The sequence below is a fragment of the Zonotrichia leucophrys genome, chromosome 1, assembly GCF_028769735.1.
Source record: "Zonotrichia leucophrys gambelii isolate GWCS_2022_RI chromosome 1, RI_Zleu_2.0, whole genome shotgun sequence".
Taxonomy (NCBI): domain Eukaryota; kingdom Metazoa; phylum Chordata; class Aves; order Passeriformes; family Passerellidae; genus Zonotrichia; species Zonotrichia leucophrys.
Window position 1 is genome coordinate 95,475,922 of NC_088169.1, and position 23,539 is coordinate 95,499,460.

At 51.9% G+C, this 23,539-nt stretch overlaps 1 protein-coding gene across 3 annotated transcripts; it reads left to right on the forward strand.

Moving 5' to 3' along the window:
* Positions 1–23,440, forward strand: ATN1 (atrophin 1). 3 transcript variants are annotated; one of them, XM_064723666.1, is made up of 10 exons: positions 1–184; positions 14,400–14,587; positions 14,786–14,923; positions 15,294–15,407; positions 16,695–18,709; positions 18,897–19,119; positions 19,228–19,945; positions 21,109–21,252; positions 21,481–21,661; positions 22,202–23,440. In XM_064723666.1, the coding sequence occupies exons 2-10, from the start codon at positions 14,510–14,512 to the stop codon at positions 22,233–22,235; spliced, it is 3,645 nt and encodes a 1,214-aa protein (XP_064579736.1). In that variant the 5' UTR covers positions 1–184; positions 14,400–14,509; the 3' UTR covers positions 22,236–23,440. The 3 variants fall into 3 exon arrangements, with proteins under 3 accessions (XP_064579736.1, XP_064579725.1, XP_064579747.1); XM_064723655.1 differs by lacking the exon at positions 1–184 and adding an exon at positions 319–639; XM_064723677.1 differs by lacking the exon at positions 1–184 and having other exon boundaries at positions 14,546–14,587.
* The last annotated feature ends 99 nt before the right edge of the window (positions 23,441–23,539 follow it).

Sequence of the window (23,539 nt, forward strand, 5' to 3'; positions counted from 1 at the left end):
GCCCTCGGCCGCCCCGGGCCCGTCCTGCCAAAAACGCTCCGCCGGGCTCTCTCTGCCCCGCTTCGCCCGGCCTTTGTGCCAGCGCCGGGGGCCCAGCGGTGCGGGGCGCGGCCGCGGAGGGGGCCGGGCCGGTTGCTCGCCCCGCGCCCGCGTCTCCTCCTCCCCCGTCCCACGCTGCCCACGGGTGGGTTGGGGGGTGCGGGGCGTGTGGGGTGTTTCGCGGGGAGGGGCGGCGGCGAGCGCGGAGCGGAGGGGCGGGGGAGGGGGCTCGTTCTGGGCCCTTCGGAAATGGGAGGTGGCTAAGGCGGGCAGCGGTGGGAGCGATGGGAGGGCGGCGGGGCGCTGGCGGAGGCGCCTGAGCGCGGCGGGAGAGGGGGCGACACAGCCGCGGGGCGGGGGGGCCCCGCTCCCCGCCGCACCCCCCCTCCCGGAGCCGCTGTCCCTGCCACCGACCGGTTATTCCGGAGCCGCGAGAGGAAACGAGGGAGCGCGGAAAAGGAGGAGGGAGGAAAGGGAAAAAAAAAAAAAAAAAAAAGAGAAAAAAAAAAAAGAGAAGGGGGGGCAGCGTTTAAATCCCTGCCCCCCGCTCCTCGCCGCCTCCATTCCTCCCTTCATTCGACCTCCCCTCAGGAGCCGCCGGTGAGTCCCTCGCCCGCTCGCAGCCGCTCCCGCCCCGCTTGTCATTGTCGCCCACTCGCTGCATTCTTTCGCGGCTGGATTTTAGCCCTCCGGTCCGTCTGTCGGGATGGGGAGCGAGGCGGCGCGGGGGGGGGAAGCACCAAACTTGGGGGGGGCAGGAGGGGCGAGAGTGCGATTAACCCCCGCGGCGCTGGGGAAGGGTCCCCGGCGGTCCCTGCCCCGGCGCGGATGCGCCGAGGGGCCGGCAAGGAGCCGGGACAGCGCCGCGGGGCACGGGGGCTCGGCGGGGCGGGGGTCCCGGCCGCGGCTGGGGGCGCTCCGCCATCGCCGGGGGGCGCTGCCCGCCCGGGGCTCGCCGCCCGCCCGGGCTGCGCTGCGCTGGAGCTGGACGGCGGCGCGGCGCCTTCCCTCCGGAACGGGGGGCGGGGGTCGCGCGGGGCTCCGCGCCCGCCGCGGGGGTCCCGGGGCGGGGACACCCCCCGCCGCGCGCCCGGCGTGACGTCAGCGCCCGCGGAGCCCCCCTTCCCTGCGGCGGGAAGTTCGGCGGGGGCAGGGCCCGGGGGGCGCGGGCGGCGGGAGCTGGGAGTTTGCGGCCCGGCGCCGTGCGGGGAGCGGGGCGGCACAGCGCCCGAGGGGACCGGCTCCCGCCCCGCCTGCCTTCGCGGGGGGCCCGTATTGTCCCCGCTTGCCCAGGTGCGGCCGGGGAGCGGGCAGGAGGAGCTGGGAATAACGTTTCCATCGCGGGACCGAAAAGAGCCTCGGCTCTCCCCGCCGTGGCTGCAGCGGGCGCGGGTGGGATTCGCCCCTTGCCGCTGCCCCTCCGTTGGCACGCCAGGGTGCCGCCCGAGGACCTGGGCGCTGGCCAGACCCCGTACGGCCGGGTGGCATCGCGGTGGCCGCTGCGCTCCGCTTGAACCGGCCCAGATCCTCGGTGTGTCCGGCTGGTTGTCCGTTTGTTATTCAGAATTCCTGGAGAGGTGGCATTCCCACGTCGCCCTTTTGGCTATGCCATGGAGCCCGTGGCTGTTCTGGCTTGCTGGCCTGTGGCCGGCCCGGCTGCTGTTGCCCAGCGAATTGCCGGCTGTATTTTGCCGAGTGGCCGCTGTGCTGTTGAAGTGGCAGCCATTTGGTCACCGTGGCATTACTTTGCACGCCGCCTTTGCTCGCCGTGGAGTTGTGCCCTGATAGCTATTGTACGTTCCCGAAGTTGCTTTCCAGATGGGCAGTGTCTTTCCTTGCGTTTGCCTCAGTGCCGTGGCTGCCTTGAGTTCCGCAGCCGATTCCTCGTTTGCCAGGATGGCTACTGTAAGAATTTGTAGGGCTTTTGTCTGCAGGGTCTGTTTTTTCTGGGCTGTGCCTTGAGAAGCAGCGTGTCCTTACCGAGCTCGGCGCCCAAATCTGTTGTCATTATTTCTGGTTGTACTGGGTGGATTGAATCGGAGCTGCTATGCTTTCCAGCCTTAAAAAAGTGAGGAGAAAGTGGTGGGCCATTATCCTGAGGTGTGCAGCAGGAGAGCGAAGGAGAAGTTGGAAATGCCGTTCATTTTGTGTCCACCTGAGTGCTGGAGCATGGTTACACACCCTTCAGGTGTGAGCTGCCTAAAGCTGCAGAGTTCAGCCTTGACCTCCCACTGGAGAATGCCACAGCTGTCTTGAGTTGAAAGCAGGACTCTCTTTTCTTCTAAGCCCCAGGGTGTTGTGAATCACTGCTGTGCTGCACACGCATTCCCAAGGGGTTGGAGCTCCACGGTCATTACCCATGGATGGGACACTTGTAAATGTGAATGATCAAATTGTTCATTTGGAATTGTTCTCGTTCTCTCTTGTCCTGTTTCTTGGCCAAGTTGTTAATGTTATTTTGTGTCTGTTGTTAGTGATGGCACAACCAATCATTTGTGTGTTTCCCCAACTTCTTAGGAATGACCTGATCTTTGAAACCAGACTTTCCCAGTTATGATTCACCATGGAGCTTTTCAAGCATGGCCAAAGAGTGAACTTGTAGTACCACGGTTCATGCTGGAAATTATAAAAACCTCCAAACATTTGAAAATTAAATGTGCAGTGAATCTTAATGAACAAGATGAACAGGTTTAACCTGCTGCAGTGACCTGCCTTTACCTCTCTTCATATGCATTTGCCTCCTCCTCTGGGTTTTGTACCCCTTGGATACCTCTGAAAGGTTCTTGCATTCTCACCTTTAGGTTTGCCTGAACAAGGAGTTATGATGACATTTCTTGTGGATGTACTTGTATTCCAAAATGATAATGGTCATGCAAGGAACTGTGATTCTATAGCATGGTGAGATTGCTGTACTAAAAGCAGCCTGATCTGTATTGTTCTTCAAGAGGAGGAGGAGCATCTAGTCCAGTCAGACCAGGTGATCATTGTAGGTCCCTTCCAACTGAAATATTCCATCCTGATTTATTTTGTGGGTGAAATACATCAGGCAGGCTTTTCTCCTCCCAAAGCTCAGCTCCTGTCACTCCTTGTACACCTTCCCGGTTTGTCCTGGAGCCTTCTCATGTTCATCAGTGTTTTTCTTGGGATGGAGGTGGAGTTGAGAGGAGCAGTCCATGTGGAATACAGAGCTGTGTAGGGAAGGTTTATTTATTTACCAGGTCTGGGGTGTAATAATGTTTGCAAATGCAATCTCTGGAATTGGTTTGTGCACATGTTCAGCTGTGCCCCTCCTTAAATACCTACCTGAATGTTAGGCCATCTTATATTTTTCCTCCTTGTGTAATCCCTTTTCTTTTGAGAACCTGGTTTTCTCTTCTGTCAGACTTTATCTTCCCCAATTCATTTATTTCTCCCAGTGTCTTTTGGACAGATAAACTATTTTCTTGCCTTCATTGGATTTTCTGGTCTCATTCTGCCTCCATTAGGAGATGCTTTGGAAGCATGACATATATATTTCTTGTGTTTATCACTTTATCTCTTCCATCTGTACTTCTTGAAGACTATGTCTAGTGAAGTACAAAATAGCATTGCTTTACAAACTTCTTAAAGGCTGAAGGAGAAGGCAACACAAGTTCTGACTGTTCAAAAGAGAAGGCATCTCTGAAGAAGTCATGCTCTTAACCAAGAGAGCACACCTAGGGTAGGTATTCTCTGCAGAACTAATTCCCGATATCCCTGCTGGAGTCTGGTCACAGCGGATGGTTTAACATGGACATGAGGTGCTCCCTCTCAGTGTCTTCCCTGACCTCCTGAGGCTCAGCAGTGCCCAGGCCTGTGTGGCCAGGCTGGCCAGGTGCATGTCCCACTGCTCTTTGTCCCGTTGAGATGAGCACTGGCGAATCTTTCTGTCCTTCAGTCACGTGTTGGGCAGTGGTGGGCCCACAGCCCGTGTTGTCCTTGAGGTGTGTATGGAGCATGGTGAAACACAAGGGGATGATTCCACTTCAAGTGGCTTGAGCTTCACCTCCCTACCAGTCTGGTTGGCTGTTTGGGCTTCAGATGTTTGGGGATAACTTGGCCAAGTTCAACAGAAGTCAACTTTGTGAGGAAGCAGTCCCTTCAGAAGCAGTGCCTGGCTTCCAGCTCTGATAATCCACCTGCAGAAGTTTCTGTCTGTTTTCTGTGTCTGTTGTGGCAGCAAACACTGATTTGTTGTTGTCTCCTCCTGTAAAAATATCAATGTTTGATTGATCGTTGTGGCAGTATTTTCACCTACAAACCAAAGGCTAACTGCAATATCTTCTCCAGGCAATTTCAGCCAATGATGGTCTGTCTGGGCTTGGCTGAAGAAGGGGAGCTGGTTGCTCTCAATCTTGCTTCATGTCTCTTGCCCTGGTGACATTCTTCATCACAGAGAATTTAGCTGGAAAATTTTAGTCTTGTACTTGCCTGCTGTACAGTGCACTTGGTGATAGCTTGTTTCTTACACAAGGTCTTTCTGCACTATAGATCACTTAAGTGAAGGTTGCATTTGAGCAACCTTCTTCTGTTTGGATAGTGAATTGGATTTACTTTATGTGTATATATATATTTATGTGTGTGTGTATATCACAATATATATGGTAGTTTGTATAATATAATATATCTTGTATAAAATATAATGTTATATAGTTATTAAATTTTATATTGATATATATAGCAGAGTGTATTGGATATAAAGTGTATCTATAGCACAATATTTTGGATATACTGCTGTTTTTTTCTTTCAGGCAGTGCAACAGATGAAGTGATTTACCTCAGAATTATTCAGGGTTTGCCAGACACATAAAGAGGGCCCGCCCTCCATGAAGAATGGTTTATCCAGTCATGGTTATCCATCAGGCTTTCCTCATACATTGCTAGACCATTGCCTTCAAAGTCCATTTTCACCAGAGCTACTAGAACCCATCACCTTTTGGCCAAATTCTATGACTACTAATGAGTTTAGTATTGAAAAACCTGTTCTCATCAACTGGATGGTCTGTGCAGAAAATATAAAGAGCATTTATTTTACAATAAAATAAAAGAAAACCCTTAAAAATTTCAGTGATACGCTACTTGCATTCCTATGCAAGTTTTTCAAGTGAATAATTTCTCCTGCTTTTCAAATTTTGCACCATTCCTCTGTTCGATTTGTCTGGGTTTATCCATTGGATATGGGGGTCTTTGTTGTGTAGGTTAAAGAGCTGTCAGAAATCTTCCTTTGTAGTGCTCATAGGCCATCTTCAAGTCTTTTAACATTTTCTGAAGTAAGCTATACTTATTTAGCTTAAGGTTATAAGGGGGAGGAGTTAATCACATTTCTCAATTTGTCAGCATCCTTTTTGGAGTACACAGGTAAAAATGGCATGCGCTACTCCCATAATTGCCTTACCAATCCTGGGTGCATTCAGGTGAAAATCACCTCTCTTTTCCTGCTCCTGAAAAATATTCCTTTCTCTGTGCACTGGTGAATTTCATTCATTGCAGAATAGCCTTCTTAGAAGTCTTTTCAGACTTCTGGGATGAGAGATGAGGGATGAGGGCAGGATCATCCCACTTGGCCGGTCCTTGGCAAGTAGACCAAGGAGAAGCTGTGGGATCCCAAGCCTGGGAGTGACTCGAAGTTTACCAGTGACTCATATCTGCTGTACTGCTGTTCCTCTGGCCATTTCCCTGTCCCTAGTTCACTTCTTTCCTTCTGGATGTGTCTGTCCATCTTCATCCTGTTGACATGCTTGCCCTTGGCACGCGTGGCTCTCGTGTTGTCTTTGCTGTCATTCATGAATCCCTGCAAACAGAGAATCTAAAGGGTGTCCCTTGGGTCAGTGGCTGCAAAGTCATGGAATCCTTAGGTTGGAAAAGACCTCCGGGATCATTGAGTCCAACCATTAATCTAATAATGTAATTTTCTAATCTTATCTAATCTAGTCCAATCCAATCCTGTGCCATTTTCCCCTGATACTCCTACAGCTTCCAGCTGTTTCTAGCTATCCAGAAAGTGCCAGTGATTCTCTCTTGAATGAAACTCTCCAGTCTCCCATCAAACACATAGAACCTTCTAGCACCCATGGTGTCCTTTAATTGGAAATTCTGTAGCTATTTGTTTGAAGAACTACTCTTTTTAGCTGTTTTTGAACATGTTTCTTTGTAGTGTTGTTTGAGGGTCATCAAATTTGTACTGGAAAAGACAGGAAAAAAATATTTTCTACCTAACCTCTAATTTTTATATATGGCTTTAGGTCCCCAGTCACGTCCTCACTTCAGTAATCTTTTCTCTGGACAGAGATGTCTAACCCACTCAGTTGTGCCTCTTCCTTGCCCCTTCTGGTTCCTATGGAAGAAGCAGAATTGCACAGACATTTCAAGATGTGGGAAAGCCATAGGTTTGTGTGGGGGCATAATGATGTTCTCCTCAGGAAATTCTAACATGCAGTTTGCTTTCTCGATGGCTGCTGGATGTCAAGGTGCCATTTCATGGATCCACCTCTTATGTCCAAAGGATATCACTTTATATCACTTGATATCCAAAGGGCATCACTGTGAGTTGCACTGGTCAGCTCAGAGTCTGGATGTCCCTTCCAGCTCTGGCATCCTCCTTTGAGTCTCTGGGCAACCATCCTGTGATGTCTCTGAGTAATTTGCTTTGCATTCTTAGCAAAGGGACCTCTGTGTATCAGAAGAGGGCTGTGAGGTGTTACACAGATCCTGGGCCCCTAACAGCTCCACAGGTAAGGTGTGCTCTCAGGTGCTGCAAATATAGAAGATGCTGCACTTCATAAAATAGTGAGTGTGGGGAATGTGATGTGTCCTTCCTCTGGAGCATGCATCTCTAGGCTCCATCCCACTTGCAGAAGGCAGAGCCCAGTGTGGTTTTTTTCCTGATCCAGCACTGGGCTCTGCCAGCCTGTATCTCTGAGAGATCTGGAAGCCCTCCTCTGGGGAGACAGAATGATTCTGCTGGGATTTTTAAGTAAATCTGTTACATACTTAACAGTCATTTTACTGTGCCCTCAGGAATTGTTTTACGATTAACATAACCTTCTTTAGTACATCTAACCTTCATTTAGTGAATCAAACTTTATTTTCAGTTGCTTTTGCAAAAATTAATATCTTCTTCTATGCTGTAAATTAAGCTATTGTTAAATGCATGAATATTTTTATTATTTATTACCTTGCTTTAGCTTTGTTATTTCAGTCTGTTAATCGTAATTTTTTTTTAACAGATACATTTTTATTTGAATGGAGATTCCAGAATTAGTTTTCATACTCAAAATAACATTCTTGCTCCTCATGGTTGTGCAAAATTAAGAAAACAAAACATTAATATAGGCTTAATAAAATGTAAACTAGCTTTATCTCCTAAGACTGCCAGTGCTCTGCACAGTTATTTTTAGTATTCTTATTTGGCACCCTTTCCTGAAACATGAGCATTTTAATTTTTATTTATTATTTTACTGCAGAGAAAGAGCACATAGGTAGCTTGACAAGTGAATTTGCCAACAAGTACATATAAGAAGGATTGAAGCTGTTGCCTCAAGATGAATCTTTTTTTTTGCATGGGAGGTGTTATTTAAAAATAATTTTAGGATATTTTATACAATGATGGACTGGTGTGGATTGAAAGGGGCCTTAAACATCATCCAGTTCCATCCCTCCTGCCATGGGCAAGGACACCTTCCACTGGACCAGGTTGTTCCTGGTCCCTTGCAACTTGGCCTTGAACACTTACAGAGTTGGAACATCCACAGCTTCTCTGGGAAACCTGTTCCTGTGTCTCACCACCCTCATAGAAAAGAGTTTCTTCCTCATACTCAATTTAAACCTGCCCTCTTTCAGTTTAAAGCCATTGCCCCTTGTCCTGTCACTGCAGGCTCTGGTAAAAATTGTCACTCTACCTTTCTTATAAGCCACCATGCTTAGAATCTCAGAATCACAGAACCGTTAAGGTTGGAAAAGACTTCCATGATCATCGAGTCCACCCATTGGCCAAACATCACCTTGTCAACTAAGCCATAGCACTGAGTGCCATGTCTGGTCATTTCTTGAACACATTCCACTGTTGCCCTGGGCAGCCCATTCCAAGGCCTCACCACCCCTTCAATAAAGAAATGCTTCCTGATGTCCAGCCTGAACCTCCCCTGGCACAGCTTGAGGCCATTTCCTCTTGTCCCATTACTTGTTGCCTGGGAGAAGAGGCTGATCCCCACCTGGCTACCCCCTCCTTTCAGGGAATTGTCCCAAATCCCTGTGCTTGCTGTGCTGGAGACCCCAGAGCTGGCTGCAGCACTCCAGCTGGGGTCTTGCCAGGGCAGAGCAAAGGGGCAGAATTCTCTCCCTCACCCTGCTGCCAGTGCTGTTTTTGATGCAGCTTAGGACATTTTTTTGTCCACCTCTATTGGAAGATTTTTGCCACAGGGCTGCTCTCAGCCTCTTCATTCCCCAGTCTATACTGATCCTGGTGATTGCCTTGACCCATGTGCAAGACCTGCACTTCACCTTGTTGAATTTCATGAGTGTCACATGCTTCCACTCCTCAATCCTGTCAAGGTCCCTCTGAATGGCATCTCTTTCCTTTAGCCTATCAACCACTTGACTTGGTGTCATCTGCAAGCTTGCAGAGAGTGCACTCTATCCCACCATCTGTGTCATTGATGAGGATATTAAATATATTGGTCGCAGATCCTTGGGGGACACCACTGGTTCAAGGTTTCCAGTTTGACATTCAGCTGTGGACTGTAACTCTGGATGGAGCCATCCATCCAGTTATCAAATATGATGGAGACTGGCTTGGCAACTATGTCAGCCAGCTCCCTCAAGACCCTGGGATGCATCTCATTGGGTCCCATGGAATTGTTCATGTTCAGTTTCCTCAGGTGATCTCAAACCTGACTTCTTAGGATGGGATTGTGAATCAGCTCTTAGATAGATAGATGTAAATTGAGAGAGTCCATTCAGCTTGTGTATTAAAAGTGTGTGTGATTCACCCTCTGGCACAGAGTGGAGTTTCTGAAAGCATACATTTACATTTTTTGTTAATATTTATTTTAACACATCACATAGCGACCCATTCTATGCTATTATATTTTGAAGACAGAAGAATCCAGTGAAATTCCAGTACACTGCCAGTATGAAATCCGTGTCTTTATGGAAAATAACAAAAATTGACAGCTGTCACTATTTTCATACTGGATTTATATTTTGACCTCTTGAGCAGTAGTCAGAGTTTGCACTTGTGTTGTAGGTGTTTCTGCCTGAGTTTGCCACATAACACTGAGCTGCCAAACCTGGCTGGCAGGGCAGATCTCAGCCCTTCCTGCCCGTGCCTGATGGCTGCTGGAGGTTGGATGTGCCTGTCCCAGCCCTTGTGGAGGGCTCTGCAGAGGACTGGGAGGCGTGTGCTCTGATCCTGGGGTCTCTGGGTGCAGTGAGCTGCATGAGAGTGCCCTGCAGGAGTCCTGTTCTTTGATTAATTCACTTCCCAGCCTGCGTTCACAGCCCCTGCATCCACCCAGTGTTGTAGTTACTTTGTAGGAGATAGGAAAATGCCTTTGTTTGAAAACTACCTTTCATTTGTATACCTTCGTGTATTTATTCTTAACAAGATTTACTGAATATAGATTTGCCAGTCATGGCAATATTCACACCCAGGATAATATTGGCCACAAATGTTTGCCATCTTGGTATTCAACCATTTTGGCACCCTAATCCCTTTGCTCACAGAGTCATTTTCTCTTTTACAGTAATGTCGTGCTACAGGTATGTATCAAAAGATGGTGACGTGCAACCTTAACCCTGGCCTGTTTTCTCGTTGCTGTCCAACACTGAACATGGTGCCCTTCCTCTTCCTTCCCTCTCTTTCTCCATCATGCCCCATAGTGAAATGCCAGGGTTCAAGCATGAAATCAGGTAATTAGCCATTGGGAAATGCAGTACTTCATCTTGTCTGATTGTAGTGTCTGGGACAAAACTTAATGTTTTCAAGATTGTGTGCAATCATTAAAACTGATTAGGTTTCTGGAAAAATTCCCTTCATTTTACAAAATGAGGCAGATTGAGACAGGAGTTAAAAATATTTGGGACTATCATTCCGTCATTCATTGAGCAGTCATATATATATACACACATACTACTCTTCTTCTTAGTGATCTTTACCCATCAAGAAGGATCCATCAGTTAACATTCCAGCTTATTTTCAGGACACTTTTCAGCATCTGCAATGTGTTAAAAAGCAGCTGTGGTCGTTTTGCCACCCTGGTTCCTCCCTCCAGTGCTAGTCCATCTCTTTGTAGAAGTGGGAAGAGAAAAAACAGGATGGGAACAGAGAGCTATTGAATTGCAGAGAAGCAGACTCAGTTTAATTCTCACATCCAACTTCTGAATCCCTGCCTTTGCATACCAAATACCTTGGATTTCACGTAGGATTTTGGATGTGATTCCTACATTTCAGAAAATGACTTAAAGAGTAGTCACTGTGTACTTTAAACAATTCCCAGATGAAGAAGACAAGAGGTTTGCACTTCAGAACATCTGTACTTAGGTTAAAGCAGGCATTCCACTGACTCCTTGCTCCAAACTTCCATGGACTAGCATCTACTTGCATGGACTAGCATCTAGTGGAAGCTGGCTTAGTCTGTAGTAAATAAACTAAAAAAGGGATAATGTTAGCTCTTTTTCTTAAATGACACTGATGCATGAGCCTTCATCTCTCCCTTCTGCTGGCACTGGCCTCAGAGAGGGCTAGCTGGACCTTGGCTGGTGTTTGATCTTCTCAAGCAGGCTGGAGCCCTGGACTTGGGCTGTGCATCCTGGGGCTTGCTCTGCCACTGAGCACCTGCTGAAGTGTGAAAACCCTTCATGGCTCTGGCAGCATCTCCCTGTCTTCCTGGTCTCGGTGGAAACGTGTCCTGGCTGCTGGAGATGTGATGGGTGCAGCCCCAGCATGTGCAGAGCTTTGGTTTGTCATTTACACTTCTGGCCAAGCCCTCAAATACCACCCCAGAAACTTGGTTCCCATTTCCTCTGTTTCTGTCGTAGTCCAGGAAAGTTTATTTCCTCAAAGCCACAGCCTAATGTGTAAATGCTCTCCTGAGCCAAGGACAAACATTCAGCCTGCTTTTACGAGGTAAAACCTGAGTGCTTCTCATTTGAGATGGACTTGTTTCCAGTTTGGTTACCTGGAAGAATTGCTCCACATGACAGCCTGGGAAGGAGAGAACCCATCTGTGTCCTTCAACAAAAGAAAAGCCGAACCTCGTATGCTTGTGGCTGGTGGTGCAGGACGGTCCAGGCTTTGGGAAGGAGAATTACTTGGAGCTGAGGAGGAGGAGGAGCAGGATCCATTTTGAATGCCACGTGGGGGATGCCTGTTGAGTGTGTGTTGCTCGCAGGAGACTTCACCAGGGCTTGCAGGAGAATATGGAGGGGTTTGGGCAATAAGCCAAGCCAAGCTGGGCTGTATGAAACACAAACAGAAAATTGCAATTTGCAATGCCTCATAACTCAGTTGAACCTGTGAAGGGCTTCACAGGGCCAGGGAAAGGTTAACCCTTCCACAGCAGGCCTGTCACGTCTCACCTCCTAACCAAAACCATGAAGCCCTAAGAACCCTTCAGAGACATTGCAGGGATCTTCAGTGATGGGAAGGGTGAGGTGTAACTTACTAGTTGTACAGGCTCGCATTGCAGGCTTTAATTTCATAGATGTTAAAATTAGAAGATAGATTTGTGATCCTCTCATCTGGCCATAACAGTTGCTATACTGCTATACTAATAATGTGTGCATCAGTTCTCTTACATATTTTAGTGAAGTCTTCACTGTCTAAGTGACAGAAACTTCTGCCTCAGTCAGTGGTTGATTATGTCTCTTGAAATACCACTGCTTGTTTCTGGCTTTGTTTCTTACTGCATATTCAGCGGTTGGAATAAGTACGGAGTGGGTATCCCTTTGAAAAAGGGAAGTTTCGTGTGGCTGGCTGCATGTTATTTCCCTGCTGACTGACTTCTCTGGGAAGAGGATGGTAATTGTCATTCCAGGGTTGCTGGAAAGCTGAAGCGAGACCTGTGTGCTGCATTATCACTCTGGCTTTGGTGTGGGAGGCGTGGGTGGCATCCCTGTGGAATGCAGGGAGCAGTGACACTGGTAGCCTGCTGCTGTGCCTTCAGACTGACTGCAGTTTGCCACCATGGCATGAGTCAAAGTTGAGTTAAGTTAGGATCACCTTAGGTATGACAGTCGTTTGTTTCACATAAGAAATGTTGATACTGGATGCTTATCTGAAACAGCATCAGTGTAACTGGCTGAATTAGCAACCAAAGGCCAAAGCGTGACAGAAACATGAGCCTGTAAAACAAGTCAGCGGGTGGGGATTGGGAGTGGGCTCTGCCTCCATTAGGTCAGTTACAAACCACCATCAGCTATTTTCCTATTAAAGAAGAGGTCTCAGTTAATGAATTGATGTGTGTGGGAATTAATGCTGGATGAGTCCCCCTGGGGCTCTTGTGATGAAGGTCAAATAAAATATTAATGGAATTAAAACAAACAATCCCCTGATTTTCCTAAGTACCTTCCGGATGGGTTTCTGTAAGCGTTGGTCAGGGAAGATGTGGAGCCCCAGAAGAGACAGGCCAGTGTCATTACTCCCATTTCATGGTCAGGCAGATGAAGACAGTGGAAAGCAGTGACCCTGGGGCCACACAGGGCTGCACAGGACATCTGAGAGTTCTCCTGTCAGGTGCTTTTGCTCTGATCCCTGTTTTCAGTTCCCTTCTCAGAGGAATAGAAGTCATCCAGATTGCTCCTGCACTGCTTGGCTGGAAGGTGATTTTTCCAGGTGTGGGATGGTCTTCAGGAGCCCCAAATCCATAGGCTTCTTATTCACAAAATTCCTCTGTGCTTCCAGATGAGAGAATAAAACCCAGTAGTTGTAGCTTTTTTCTGCTGGTGCCTCTTCCATGGGACACATTCCCTTGTTTTTCAGATTGTCCATTCCAGAGGCTGAGTATAGCAACTCAGATGACAGGCTTAGGAAGGATAAAGTCTTTTTGGTTATGTGTGTGCAGTGCAGAGCAGTGCAAAAGGTCTTTAGCTTGCTGGATTCAAGCAGGCTAACCTCAGGACCAGTATCCCTGAATAATTTCCTCCAGTTCCCAGACTAACACAAACATGGTACTTTCATATCCAGGGTAGGAACTGTGTGATACAACAGGGTGTTAAATTCTACAATAAAATGCTTTTGGACATGGCACAAAGCTGTAAATTGTTCTGGAGGGGTCTCAGAAATCTTCCTGCTGCTGCAAAGTGTAAGGATGTACTCTGCATCCCTCAGTGTGACTCGGTCTGGTACACAGAAACATCAAGTGTTGAGGAGGAGGAGACCCTGGCAGGCACGCCAGGCTAAACAGAGCTGGTGATGGTGTCGAGTAAAAGCAGAGCTAAATGTGTTTTCTCGCACCTATTTGTGTACCTCGGGCATGGAACAGCCCGAGCAAGACTTGTCACATTTCCTGCACAACGTGGTGGTGCATGAGTGCATGTGGATGTGCTCTGGAGAGGGCAGGGCTGTACAGTGCCCTTCAGCAAAGGCCACTTTGCTGAATGACAGATGACACAGGGCTAGCAGATGGCAGCACATGGCCAGGTAAGGGTGGTGGAACTTTCTGCACTGACAACAAGAGTGAAGATGACCTAACAAAGTCAGAAAAATTGTAATTTGGAACATATCAAAACACTTTCCTGTTATTTTTTGCCCAAGGAAAGGAAAATACTAACATTATTCCGGAAGACAGATAACATCATGATAACTGTTCTTTCTTGCATCCTCCAAAGCAGCATTATTGGGCCCCAAATCATAGAATGAGATAATCACAGAATGGCTTGGATTAAGAGGAGCCTTAAAGATCATCTACTCCCAACATCCCTGCCATGGACAGGGGTATCTTCCACAAGAGCAGGTTATTCAAAACTCCATCCAGACTGGCCTTGAACACTGCCAGGGCAGGGGGATCCCTGAGGCAACCTGTTCCAGTGCCTCATCACCCTCAGAGTAAAAGAGTTTCTTCCTAGAATCTAATTTAAATCTGCCTTCTTTCAGTTTGAAGCCATTAAAAATGAATACCTCGCATCGTGTACATATCACTCCTAGAAACTGGAAATTGAATATGGCAGTGGGCAAATCTTTTCCCACACTGATGGGAGAGTTTATTGCATTCTTGGTGAATAGACTCGAGTCTCTAAATATGGAAACAATAATAATTTTGTCATATTTCTATAGCAAACCATGAAAGAGTGTTCTATAGTTCACTCAGTCTGTCTCCCCCCTCATCTGCTTGTCTGCCTTTCAGGATCCAGAGGGATCTCATTGCCTGGCTGGTGTAATTCCCCCTTCCAGAAGAGCTGCCCATCTCCATCTCCTCGGAAACAGCCAAAGGGGGTTGTGGAGTCATAAAAATTTATGTTTTCATCAAACCGGGCCAAGGAGAATGGGGGTCCCACACCCAAAAGAATGAAGACACGACAGAACAAGGACTCAGTACGTGGGGTGGGACAGGGGGGCGGGACACGAGAGCCAGGCTGGAGATGTGGGTTGGAACTGAGGCTCCCTGCAGAGGTAGTGGCCATGAGTTTGGCACAGTGGAGTGCAAGGGGTTCAGGGGCTTTGGGAGGCTGGGCACAGAGCAGGGGCAGTGGGAGGTGCAAAGCAGGACTGACACAGTGATCCCTCTCTTAGATGTCAATGCGGAGTGGACGGAAGAAAGAGACTCCGGGGCCTCGAGAGGAGCTCAGGTCACGGGGCCGAGCTTCCCCCGGTGGTGTCAGCACCTCCAGCAGTGATGGCAAGGCTGAGAAATCCCGACAAGCGACAAAGGTAATACCAGCTGGAACACAAGTGTGGGTGGCCAAGGACTGCCCAGACTGGGTGGGATCCATTTGAGGATCCAGAGACACAGACCAAAAGAGATCCACAAGTAGCCCGTGCTGGGTTAGCTTTCTGAAATGGGCCGAATCCCTCTTTGCTCTCATCCTCACCATCTTGCACGTTCCCAAGAACTGGTGTCCAGCCTCACCAGACCCTTTCAGTGCTCATTTTTGCTGTATGCCGGGTCCGTGTTGGGCTGCTAGTGTCATTGACACATGTGCCATGGAGGCTGTGTCTCACCTGCAGTCTGTCAAGACCTGTGGGGTTGGAAGATTTCCCCACGACCCTCCACCTCTGTGTTCTCCTTGTCTCCTTGCAGAAAGGCCGGTTGGAGGAATCCTGCACCCCCAAGAGCAGCAAGCAGGGCCGAACAGAAGAGATCTCAGAGAGTGAAGGGGAGGACACCAACGCTCCCAAAAAAACCAAAACTGAGGTGAGCTCTCTCTGCTGGCATGTGCCCCGTCCAGAGCAAAGGAGTCAGCAGTTTCCTGTCTGTGCTGCTCGAGGTTCTGACTGCTTGGGAGCCCTGACACCTCGGGGGTTTTCCACTGCAGCTCTTCCAACCTAAATGGCATCTACAAAAACGGCACCAGGAGTGAGTGATGACTGAGCACATGGAGGCTCTCTGTCTCATTTGCCTTGTGTTCAGGGGGCTGCTATGCTGTTGGAGCTGGGGATGTGCCCTGCCTTTTCCAGCTTAGTGCTAAGAGCCTGGCTCCGTGCACAGCCGCAGGTTGGGCTGGAGTCAGTCCCTTCTGATCCCCAGCACAGTGTGACATGGAGGTGCTTAAGTCATGGTGGGTTCCAGGTGACAGTCATGCAACACCTGCTCATGCACACACAGAGCCGTGGCAGGGCTCTTCCAAATACTGACAGCACCAGGCTGGATTGGTGGTTGGGTGGTTGGAAGACTCAGCTCTTGTGCTTCTCCATTCCCTGTTAGCCTGTTCAGGGAACTGCCCTTAAAGGCCTGCAAACATGGGGATGCTTGCTTGTGTTAAGACGTTCTTATAATTCAACCACCTTGGTTCCACTTCTGTAATTTTTCCACGTGGACAGTCTGTTCAGCTCAGCAGTGGTATTTTTTCAGCTTAGTCTCCCTTGCTTAGAGTGGCACTTGTTAGTTCCCCTCACCCATGATGACTGCTAATCACCAGTGCACATTGTCTGAGGCAGCAGGTGGTGGAGAGGAGCAGGGCTTGGGAAGCACAGGGGGAACTCCTGGAAGTAAGGAGTGGAACAGTGAGAGGGGTCTGGGTGGGAGCTGGTCTCCGTGAGCAGGGAGAGCTCTGCAGGGGCAAGAAGAGCAATTCTGGGTCTGGGGTCTGTGCTGGCACAGCACACTGTGGCATGTGCGGCTCCATGCCACTGGTTATACCATGTCCTGGCCAACAGCCCATTGCCCAGGTTGTATCTGTTCCCTCTCAGCCTTGTGTGTAACAGTTCCTGCCCTCCCTCACTGCCTCTTTACACAAGGTACCCATTGTTACCTCCTTCCTGAACATGGAATGCTCATGAAGGACCTGAGAGCACTGGAAATGAGGCAGGAGGACTGCTGTTACGTGTACCTTGCCAGACAATGTCTCCTTTCCTCTGTGAGGTTTTCTAGTGCTGGGGTTGACAGAGAAAGGTCAGAAAACAAGTTCTCTGGGGACTTGAAGTGTGTCATTATGGTCTGGGAGGCCTCATAATGCCCCTTTCCTCCTCCTTCCTACTTCAGGAGTTGCCCTGTCCTCCATCCCCATCCGATGTTGACAGCCTTGACGGCCACAGCTTCAATGATGAGATGAGCAGCGACCCACGGGACATCGACCAGGATAACAGGAGCACCTCGCCCAGTGTCTACAGCCCTGGGAGCGTGGAGAACGACTCCGACTCCTCTTCCGTGCTGTCCCAGGGGCCGTCTCACTCCTACCACCACCCCCCGCTGTTCCCCGAGAGCCCGCCGGGAGCTGCCCCTCCCGACAGCCTGGCCCGCCCGCCAGAGCCCAGCTTTGGGCTCCCGGGTGAGGTGCACCCCCAGGGAGCCCCCGCAGGGAGTTACCATTCCCAGCTGGAGGGCCAGGCCTCACGCATTTTCCAGGCTCAGGCCCCACAGACACCTGCCTCCTCCTCCTCCTCTTCCTCCTCCTCTGCTGTTGCTGCCCCTTCCGCTCCGCCTTCCTCCTCCTCATCCTCTTCCTCTTCCTCCTCCTCTTCCTCCCACACTCCCCTTTATCCTGCGGCCAATGTGGTCCAGGTTGGGGCCAAAATTGCAGGTGGAGTGGGAGGGCTCCCAGCACCAGGAGCTCGTGAGCAGCCCCTCAGCGCCAAGCACAATCCACCCCCTACCACCCCAATCTCTCTGGCGTCGGTGGGAGGAGGGCTCCCCCCTCAAAAGACGCCCCCAGCCAACCCCCCGGCCGCCCCTCCGGCCTCGGCCCCTTCCTTCCCCCACGTCTCCTCCAACCTGCCTCCCCCGCCGGCCCTGCGCCCCCTCAACAACGCAGTGGCCGCCTCCAGCTCCCCAGGGATGGTGGGGCAGGCCCTGAGCGGCCACCTGCCCTCGCCCCACAGCATGGGGCAGGACAAGGCACCGGCCCTGGCCCCCTCCCGCTACCCGTACGCGCCGCCACCGCTGCCGCCCTCCAGCTCCTCTGCCCAGTACCCGCAGCCCTCGGCGGGCCAGCCCCTGCCCAGCTACAGCGCTTCCTACGGGCACTCCTTCCCCCCGCCTAGCGGCCTCTCCGTCTCCAGCCAGCCCCCCAAGTACACCCAGCCCTCCCTGCCCTCGCAGCCCGTCTGGAGCCAGGGGCCGCCCCCTTACAGTCGCCCGCTGGGCAATGCCGGCTCCCACCCCGCCGCGCCTTTCCCTGGCCAGTCCCCCCATCACCAGCAGCCTCCCCAGCAGCACCACCACGGTCACGGGAGCAGCGGGGGCGTCTCCCCAGCAGCCACAGCTCCTCCCCAGCCCCCCGGGGGCTACCCCCACGGCCTGGAGTCCAGCAGCCATCACCCTTCCCATCCCACCTACGGGCTGCGCCTCTACCCTCCCCACAGCCAGGCCGCCTACAGCCAGGCTCCCTCTGCCACCGCGGCCGCTGCCCCCTCTTCCTCCTCCTCGTCCTCATCCTCTTCCTCTTCCTCGTCCTCCTCTGCTGCCTCTTCCCAGGGAAGCTACCCCAGCATGTGCACGCACCCACCGGGGCAGAGTCCTGCCACCTACACGTTCCCCCCGCCGCCACCCCCGTCCCCTGCTCATGGGGCCGGCCCTCCGGTCACCTCTGCTGCCACCACCCTCTCCACCGTCATCGCCACCATGGCCTCCCCCTCTGCAGCCCCCTACAAGACGGTCTCGCCCCCGGTACCCCCCTCAGCTGTGGCCCCCTATGGGAAGCGGGCGGCCTCTCCTGTCCCCACTTTCCAGCCCCCAGCCCCCTACAAGCCGGGCTCGCCCCCCACTTCCTCGGCTGCCCCTTTCCGTGCAGCCACCCCTCCTGGCTACCGGGTGGCCTCTTCCCCTGTGGCGGGGGGCTACAAAGCCCCCTCACCCGCCCCCTCTGCCGCACCACCCTTGCCAGGGAGCATGGCTGCCCCGGCCCCGCCGCCACCCCCGCTGCCCCTCAGCGCTGCTCAGATCAAGCAGGAGCCGTCGGAGGAGTACGAGCCCCCGGAGAGCCCCGTGCCCCCTGCTCGCAGCCCCTCGCCGCCCCCCAAGGTGGTGGATGTGCCGAGCCATGCCAGCCAGTCAGCCAGGTGAGGGGAGACTGGTTTCTCCAAAGGATGGGGAGGGTCGTTTGGGGCAGGGAAGAGGAAATCACCCCAAGCCTGAAGTGCAGCTGTGCCCTTTTGCCTTTTTCATGATGCTCTTCAGATTCCCACAGTAGCTGTCCCTGGCTCACCAGCCCTGTCAGCACTGACAGGCTTCCCCTCTCATCCCCAGATTCAACAAACACCTGGACCGTGGCTTCAACTCCTGCTCCCGCACAGACCTGTACTTTGTGCCCCTTGACGGCTCCAAGCTGGCCAAGAAAAGAGCAGACTTGGTGGAGAAAGTGCGTCGAGAGGCCGAGCAGAAGGCCCGCGAAGAGAAGGAGCGGGAACGGGAACGGGAGCGGGAGAAGGAGCGGGAGCGGGAGAAGGAGCGGGAGCTGGAGAGGAGTGTGGTAGGTCTGGGAGCCCCACTGCCGCCGCTCAGCCAGGGCGGATGCTCGAGGGCCCCCTCGGCCGCTCCCCGCTGGGACCCTGAAGCCGGTCTCTCTGCTCTTTTGCAGAAGATGGTCCAGGAGGGCCGTCCGGTCGAGTGCTCCTCCCTCGGGCCGGTTCCCCACCGCCCCTCCTTCGAGCAGGGCAGTGCTGTAGCGACTGTTCCCCCATACCTGGGCCCTGACACCCCGGCTCTGCGCACCCTTAGCGAGTACGCCCGGCCCCACGTCATGTCCCCCAGCAACCGCAACCACCCTTTCTACGTGCCCCTGGGCGCCGTGGACCCGGGCCTGCTGGGCTACAACGTGCCAGCCATCTACAGCAGCGATCCGGCCACGCGGGAGCGGGAGCTGCGCGAGCGCGAGGCCCGCGAACGAGACCTGAGGGACCGGGACCTGCGCGAACGCCTCAAGCCTGGCTTTGAAGTCAAACCGGCCGAGTTGGAGCAGCTCCATGCCGTGCCCGCCGCTGCCATGGATCCCTTCCCACGCCACGGCGGGCTGAGTCTGCAGACGGCCCCCGGCCTTCATCCCGCTTTTCCCTTCCACCCAGGGCTGGGCCACTTGGAGCGGGAGAGGCTGGCGCTGGCAGCCGGCCCCACCCTTCGTCCCGACATGTCCTACGCCGAGCGCCTGGCGGCCGAACGCCAGCACGCCGAGCGGGTGGCCGCGCTCAGCAACGACCCTCTGGCCCGGCTGCAGATGCTCAATGTGACACCTCATCATCATCAGCATTCCCACATCCACTCCCACCTCCACCTGCACCAGCAGGATGCCATACACGCAGGTAAGGGCCGTGTGGTGCTGGTGCCCTGTGCAAAGCCCTGATTTCTGCCCTACTGTGCCTTCCTTGCGCTCCCTCCCCCTGGCCCTGGGGAACCCTAAAAGCTGACAAGATTAAACTTTGAGGCCATAGATCTTCAGCCAGAAGAGCCCAACATTTTGGTCATTCTTCCTTTTCCCCAGTCTCATCCCACCAAAGGCACTGACACTGCTGAACAGTGGCCAGCAAAATTGTTTGCACTGTCCTTTTGTTACGGATCTGTGGAGCCACAGTGCAAGTGCTGTAGTCCCACTGACTGCCTGGGTGGTGCTGCTGTGAACTGCATTCCTTACACTGGAGTCTGCAGAGGGAGGAGGAGCCCTGCTAGAACAGCTTTGGCAGTGTCCTTAGGACTAATGAAATGCTGGTTTTCAGTGGCTGCAGATAGTGGGATGGGATGGGATAGGAGGCGGGCTAATCATAAGGAACTGGAGGCTGCTGTTCTTCAGAATTGAATGGTGATCCCTTCCATTTCCACATCCTGCAGGAAAGCAGAGTAAAATGTTTAAAGATTAAAGTCTCAGGGAAGTAAAGCCCAAGTTACAGTGCAATAGGAAAAAAGTGTTGTGCCTGCTCAGGTGCTGTGAGCGGTCAGTAGAGTCTGGTGTCAGTCACAGATGCTGGCTCTGAGCAACTGCTCAGAGATGGCACAAGGTACAAGTGAGTGTCCATTTTCCCTACCATCCATGGCTGGGCACCTTAGTCTGGCTGGGAGTCCAAACCACTAGAAAGAGAATCTGTGCTGAATAAGACCTGGAAAAGAAAGCACCCAGTACAAATATGCACGTGAAGGGTGGTTGGGGGTGACAGATGGGCATGATATGGGGTGCAGATCTGATTGCAGAGCAGGTCCTTGCAGAACCCTGCTGAACTTCTAAAGGAACAGCATTTCTTCCTGAGGAGTGTAGGGACAGAGCTCTGCTAGACTAGTTCACATGCAGTTCGATGCAGGCAAAAAGAGTAACACTCAGAAGGAGATGACACTATGTTGTTTAGCTGTGAAATCATCCCATCCCTAACACACTCTGATCCTCCCTCCATATCTGTTTTGTGAGGCCTTGTGCCTGTCTCTGTGTTACTTGCTACAAAGCCTGAGACAATTATCTTGTGGTATCTTTTCTTCCCAGCCTCAGCCTCTGTTCACCCTCTAATCGACCCGCTTGCCTCGGGATCACACCTCACCCGGATACCATACCCAGCTGGAACCATCCCGAACCCTCTCCTGCCTCACCCTCTACATGAGAATGAAGTGCTGCGCCACCAGCTCTTTGGTAAGGAACTTCACAGGGACTGCTGTTCTCCTCCAGAGAGCATCAGCAGAGTTCCGAGGGGCAGGGGCGTCCTGGGGCATCACGGGACCAGACTAAGATCTGTTAAACAGGACAGGCCGGCGAGCAGGTCCTGCATGTGGGAATGGGGGTGCAGCAGGGTCTTGGCTGAGCTGTGGGGCCTTGGATGGAGCATTAACTGGGCTCTTCTCTGTGTCACTGTGGCTGCAGCCGCGCCCTACAGGGACCTGCCGGGCTCGCTGTCGGCGCCCATGTCGGCGGCGCACCAACTGCAGGCCATGCACGCGCAGTCGGCCGAGCTGCAGCGCCTGGCCCTGGAGCAGCAGCAGTGGCTCCACGCCCACCACCCCCTGCACGGCGTGCCGCTCCCCACGCAGGAGGACTACTACAGGTGCGTGCAGCTGCTCTCTCCTCACAGGAACACCTCCAGGCCCAGCCCTGGCGTGGGGCAGGCACAGGCAGCGGGAGCAGGGAAGCATTGCCCCTGGAGCGGGTGGCTGTGGCCAAGCCCACACCGGGAACAGGGACGCTTTGCCACGGGGCACAGCTGTGGCTGGCCACCAGGAAGGTCTGCTGGGCAAGTGGCTATTCAATCTCTTGGGAGATCTCAGCTCCTCCCCTCTGAGGGGGGAGATAACTTCTATGTGTTTTACACATGTTAATGCAGTTATGACTAACCGATACCCCTCCCAAAATACAAAACATTTATAAGAGTTTTGCCAAGATTAGGAATTCCCAAGTGCATGGGGAGGCACACTGGGAAAGAGAGAGGTGGAATGTTGTACCTTTTCAACAGTATCTCCTACTCCAAGGATCTACAAAACCTCCCAAGCCAGCAGTGTTGTGTGGGTCTGGATGAACAAAGGCAGGGAATGGTATAAATTGCCTTTTTTTCCTTTCCCTATCACCTTGTTCCTCTTTTTTGTCCTAGCCACCTGAAGAAGGAAAGTGACAAACCCCTTTAAATGGACTTCCACTGTCAGTGTGACATCATCATGTCTTTCTCTCAAGAGGAGCAATCAATCAACCAAATCCTGGGGGAGGGGAAGCTGCAAAGTGACACATCCTGATCCCACCATGCAGTAGAGTACAAGATGACAAAAAGTATGGGATGGCATCCTGGGAAAAGTGGAGGAGAGCAAATGGGAAGGGACTGACAGACCACTAATGAACCTGAAGCGATTGGTACGTGATTTCAGCTGAGCTCCGAAGAGAAGAGAATCAGTACTGCACAGAGCTCAGAAAGACAAAGACTGACATGAATTCAGGGTGGCAGGAGCTCCATCCTTTGTTTTGGGGGAACAGTTGCATTAAGTGCAGAGAGTTGCAGGACTTCATGTACAGGATGCTCCTGCCTTTTCTGCTTCTGCAGGAGGAGGTGCAGCCAAGAAATAACTGCAAACACAAAAGAGCCGTTTTTCAAGATTCCTCCTCAACACCCCACCCCTCTTTAAAGTGTAAGATACTGCTTAGCGATACAGAAAAGCAACGTGGAACTTTTTCAGATTAGCCAGAGCAGCTTCCCATTCTCCCAACATCCCTTCAGATGCAAACAGAGTGTTCCAGGTCCCTTGCTGAGCGGCCTCTCCTGCCTGCGGAGGGTCCGGTCCCAGCCATCGGGGTGCAAAGCACCGCAGGACTGTTTGCAGGACGGGGCTGTGCTGTCCCCAGCTGATGGGAAGGGGCACGGCCATGAGGTGCTAAGCACCAGCAGACTGTTTTGGACACTGCCATCAGCGCCGTGACCCCTCTGAGCCCCGTGGGGAGAGCTGGCATGGCGTGACACTGCGTCCTGGGACTGTCTGTAAGATGGTGGCTGCCCCTTTCCCCTCACCCCTCCTAATTGATGTACTTTAACTCATGCACATCCTATTAGACGTGGCAGTTTTATGTAGCAACTTGTGACTCCCTTGCCCCTGCGTGCGTGTTCTGATTTCACAGTTGTATCTCTCGATTGGTCCCCCATATATATATATATTTACTTAACCATTAAAGGAAAAAACAACCAACAACCCACCTATGGAAAAGAAAAAAAAAACAACCACCCAAAAGATGTTTCCCACGCACTCCCGAGCCCTGACACACATTCTAATAATTTATATATATAAATATATATATGAAGCTCTTAAAAAAGGAAAAAAAAAAGACAAAAAAACCCTTTCAGAAACGAGACTCTGGTGTGTTCATTTCTTTTCAGTGGGGCAGGGGGAGAAGGGCAGAAACACTCCCGGTGAAAAGTGGGAGAGGCTGGAAGTGGGCACCGCCTCGG

Coding starts and splice junctions, on each gene's coding strand:
- ATN1 (XM_064723666.1), top strand. CDS start 14,510: ATGTTTTCATCAAACCGGGCCAAGGAGAATGGGGGTCCCACACCCAAA. Junction 15,408..16,694: donor CCAAAAAAACCAAAACTGAG/GTGAGCTCTCTC, acceptor TTCCTACTTCAG/GAGTTGCCCTGTCCTCCATC. Junction 21,253..21,480: donor GCTGCGCCACCAGCTCTTTG/GTAAGGAACTTC, acceptor CTGTGGCTGCAG/CCGCGCCCTACAGGGACCTG.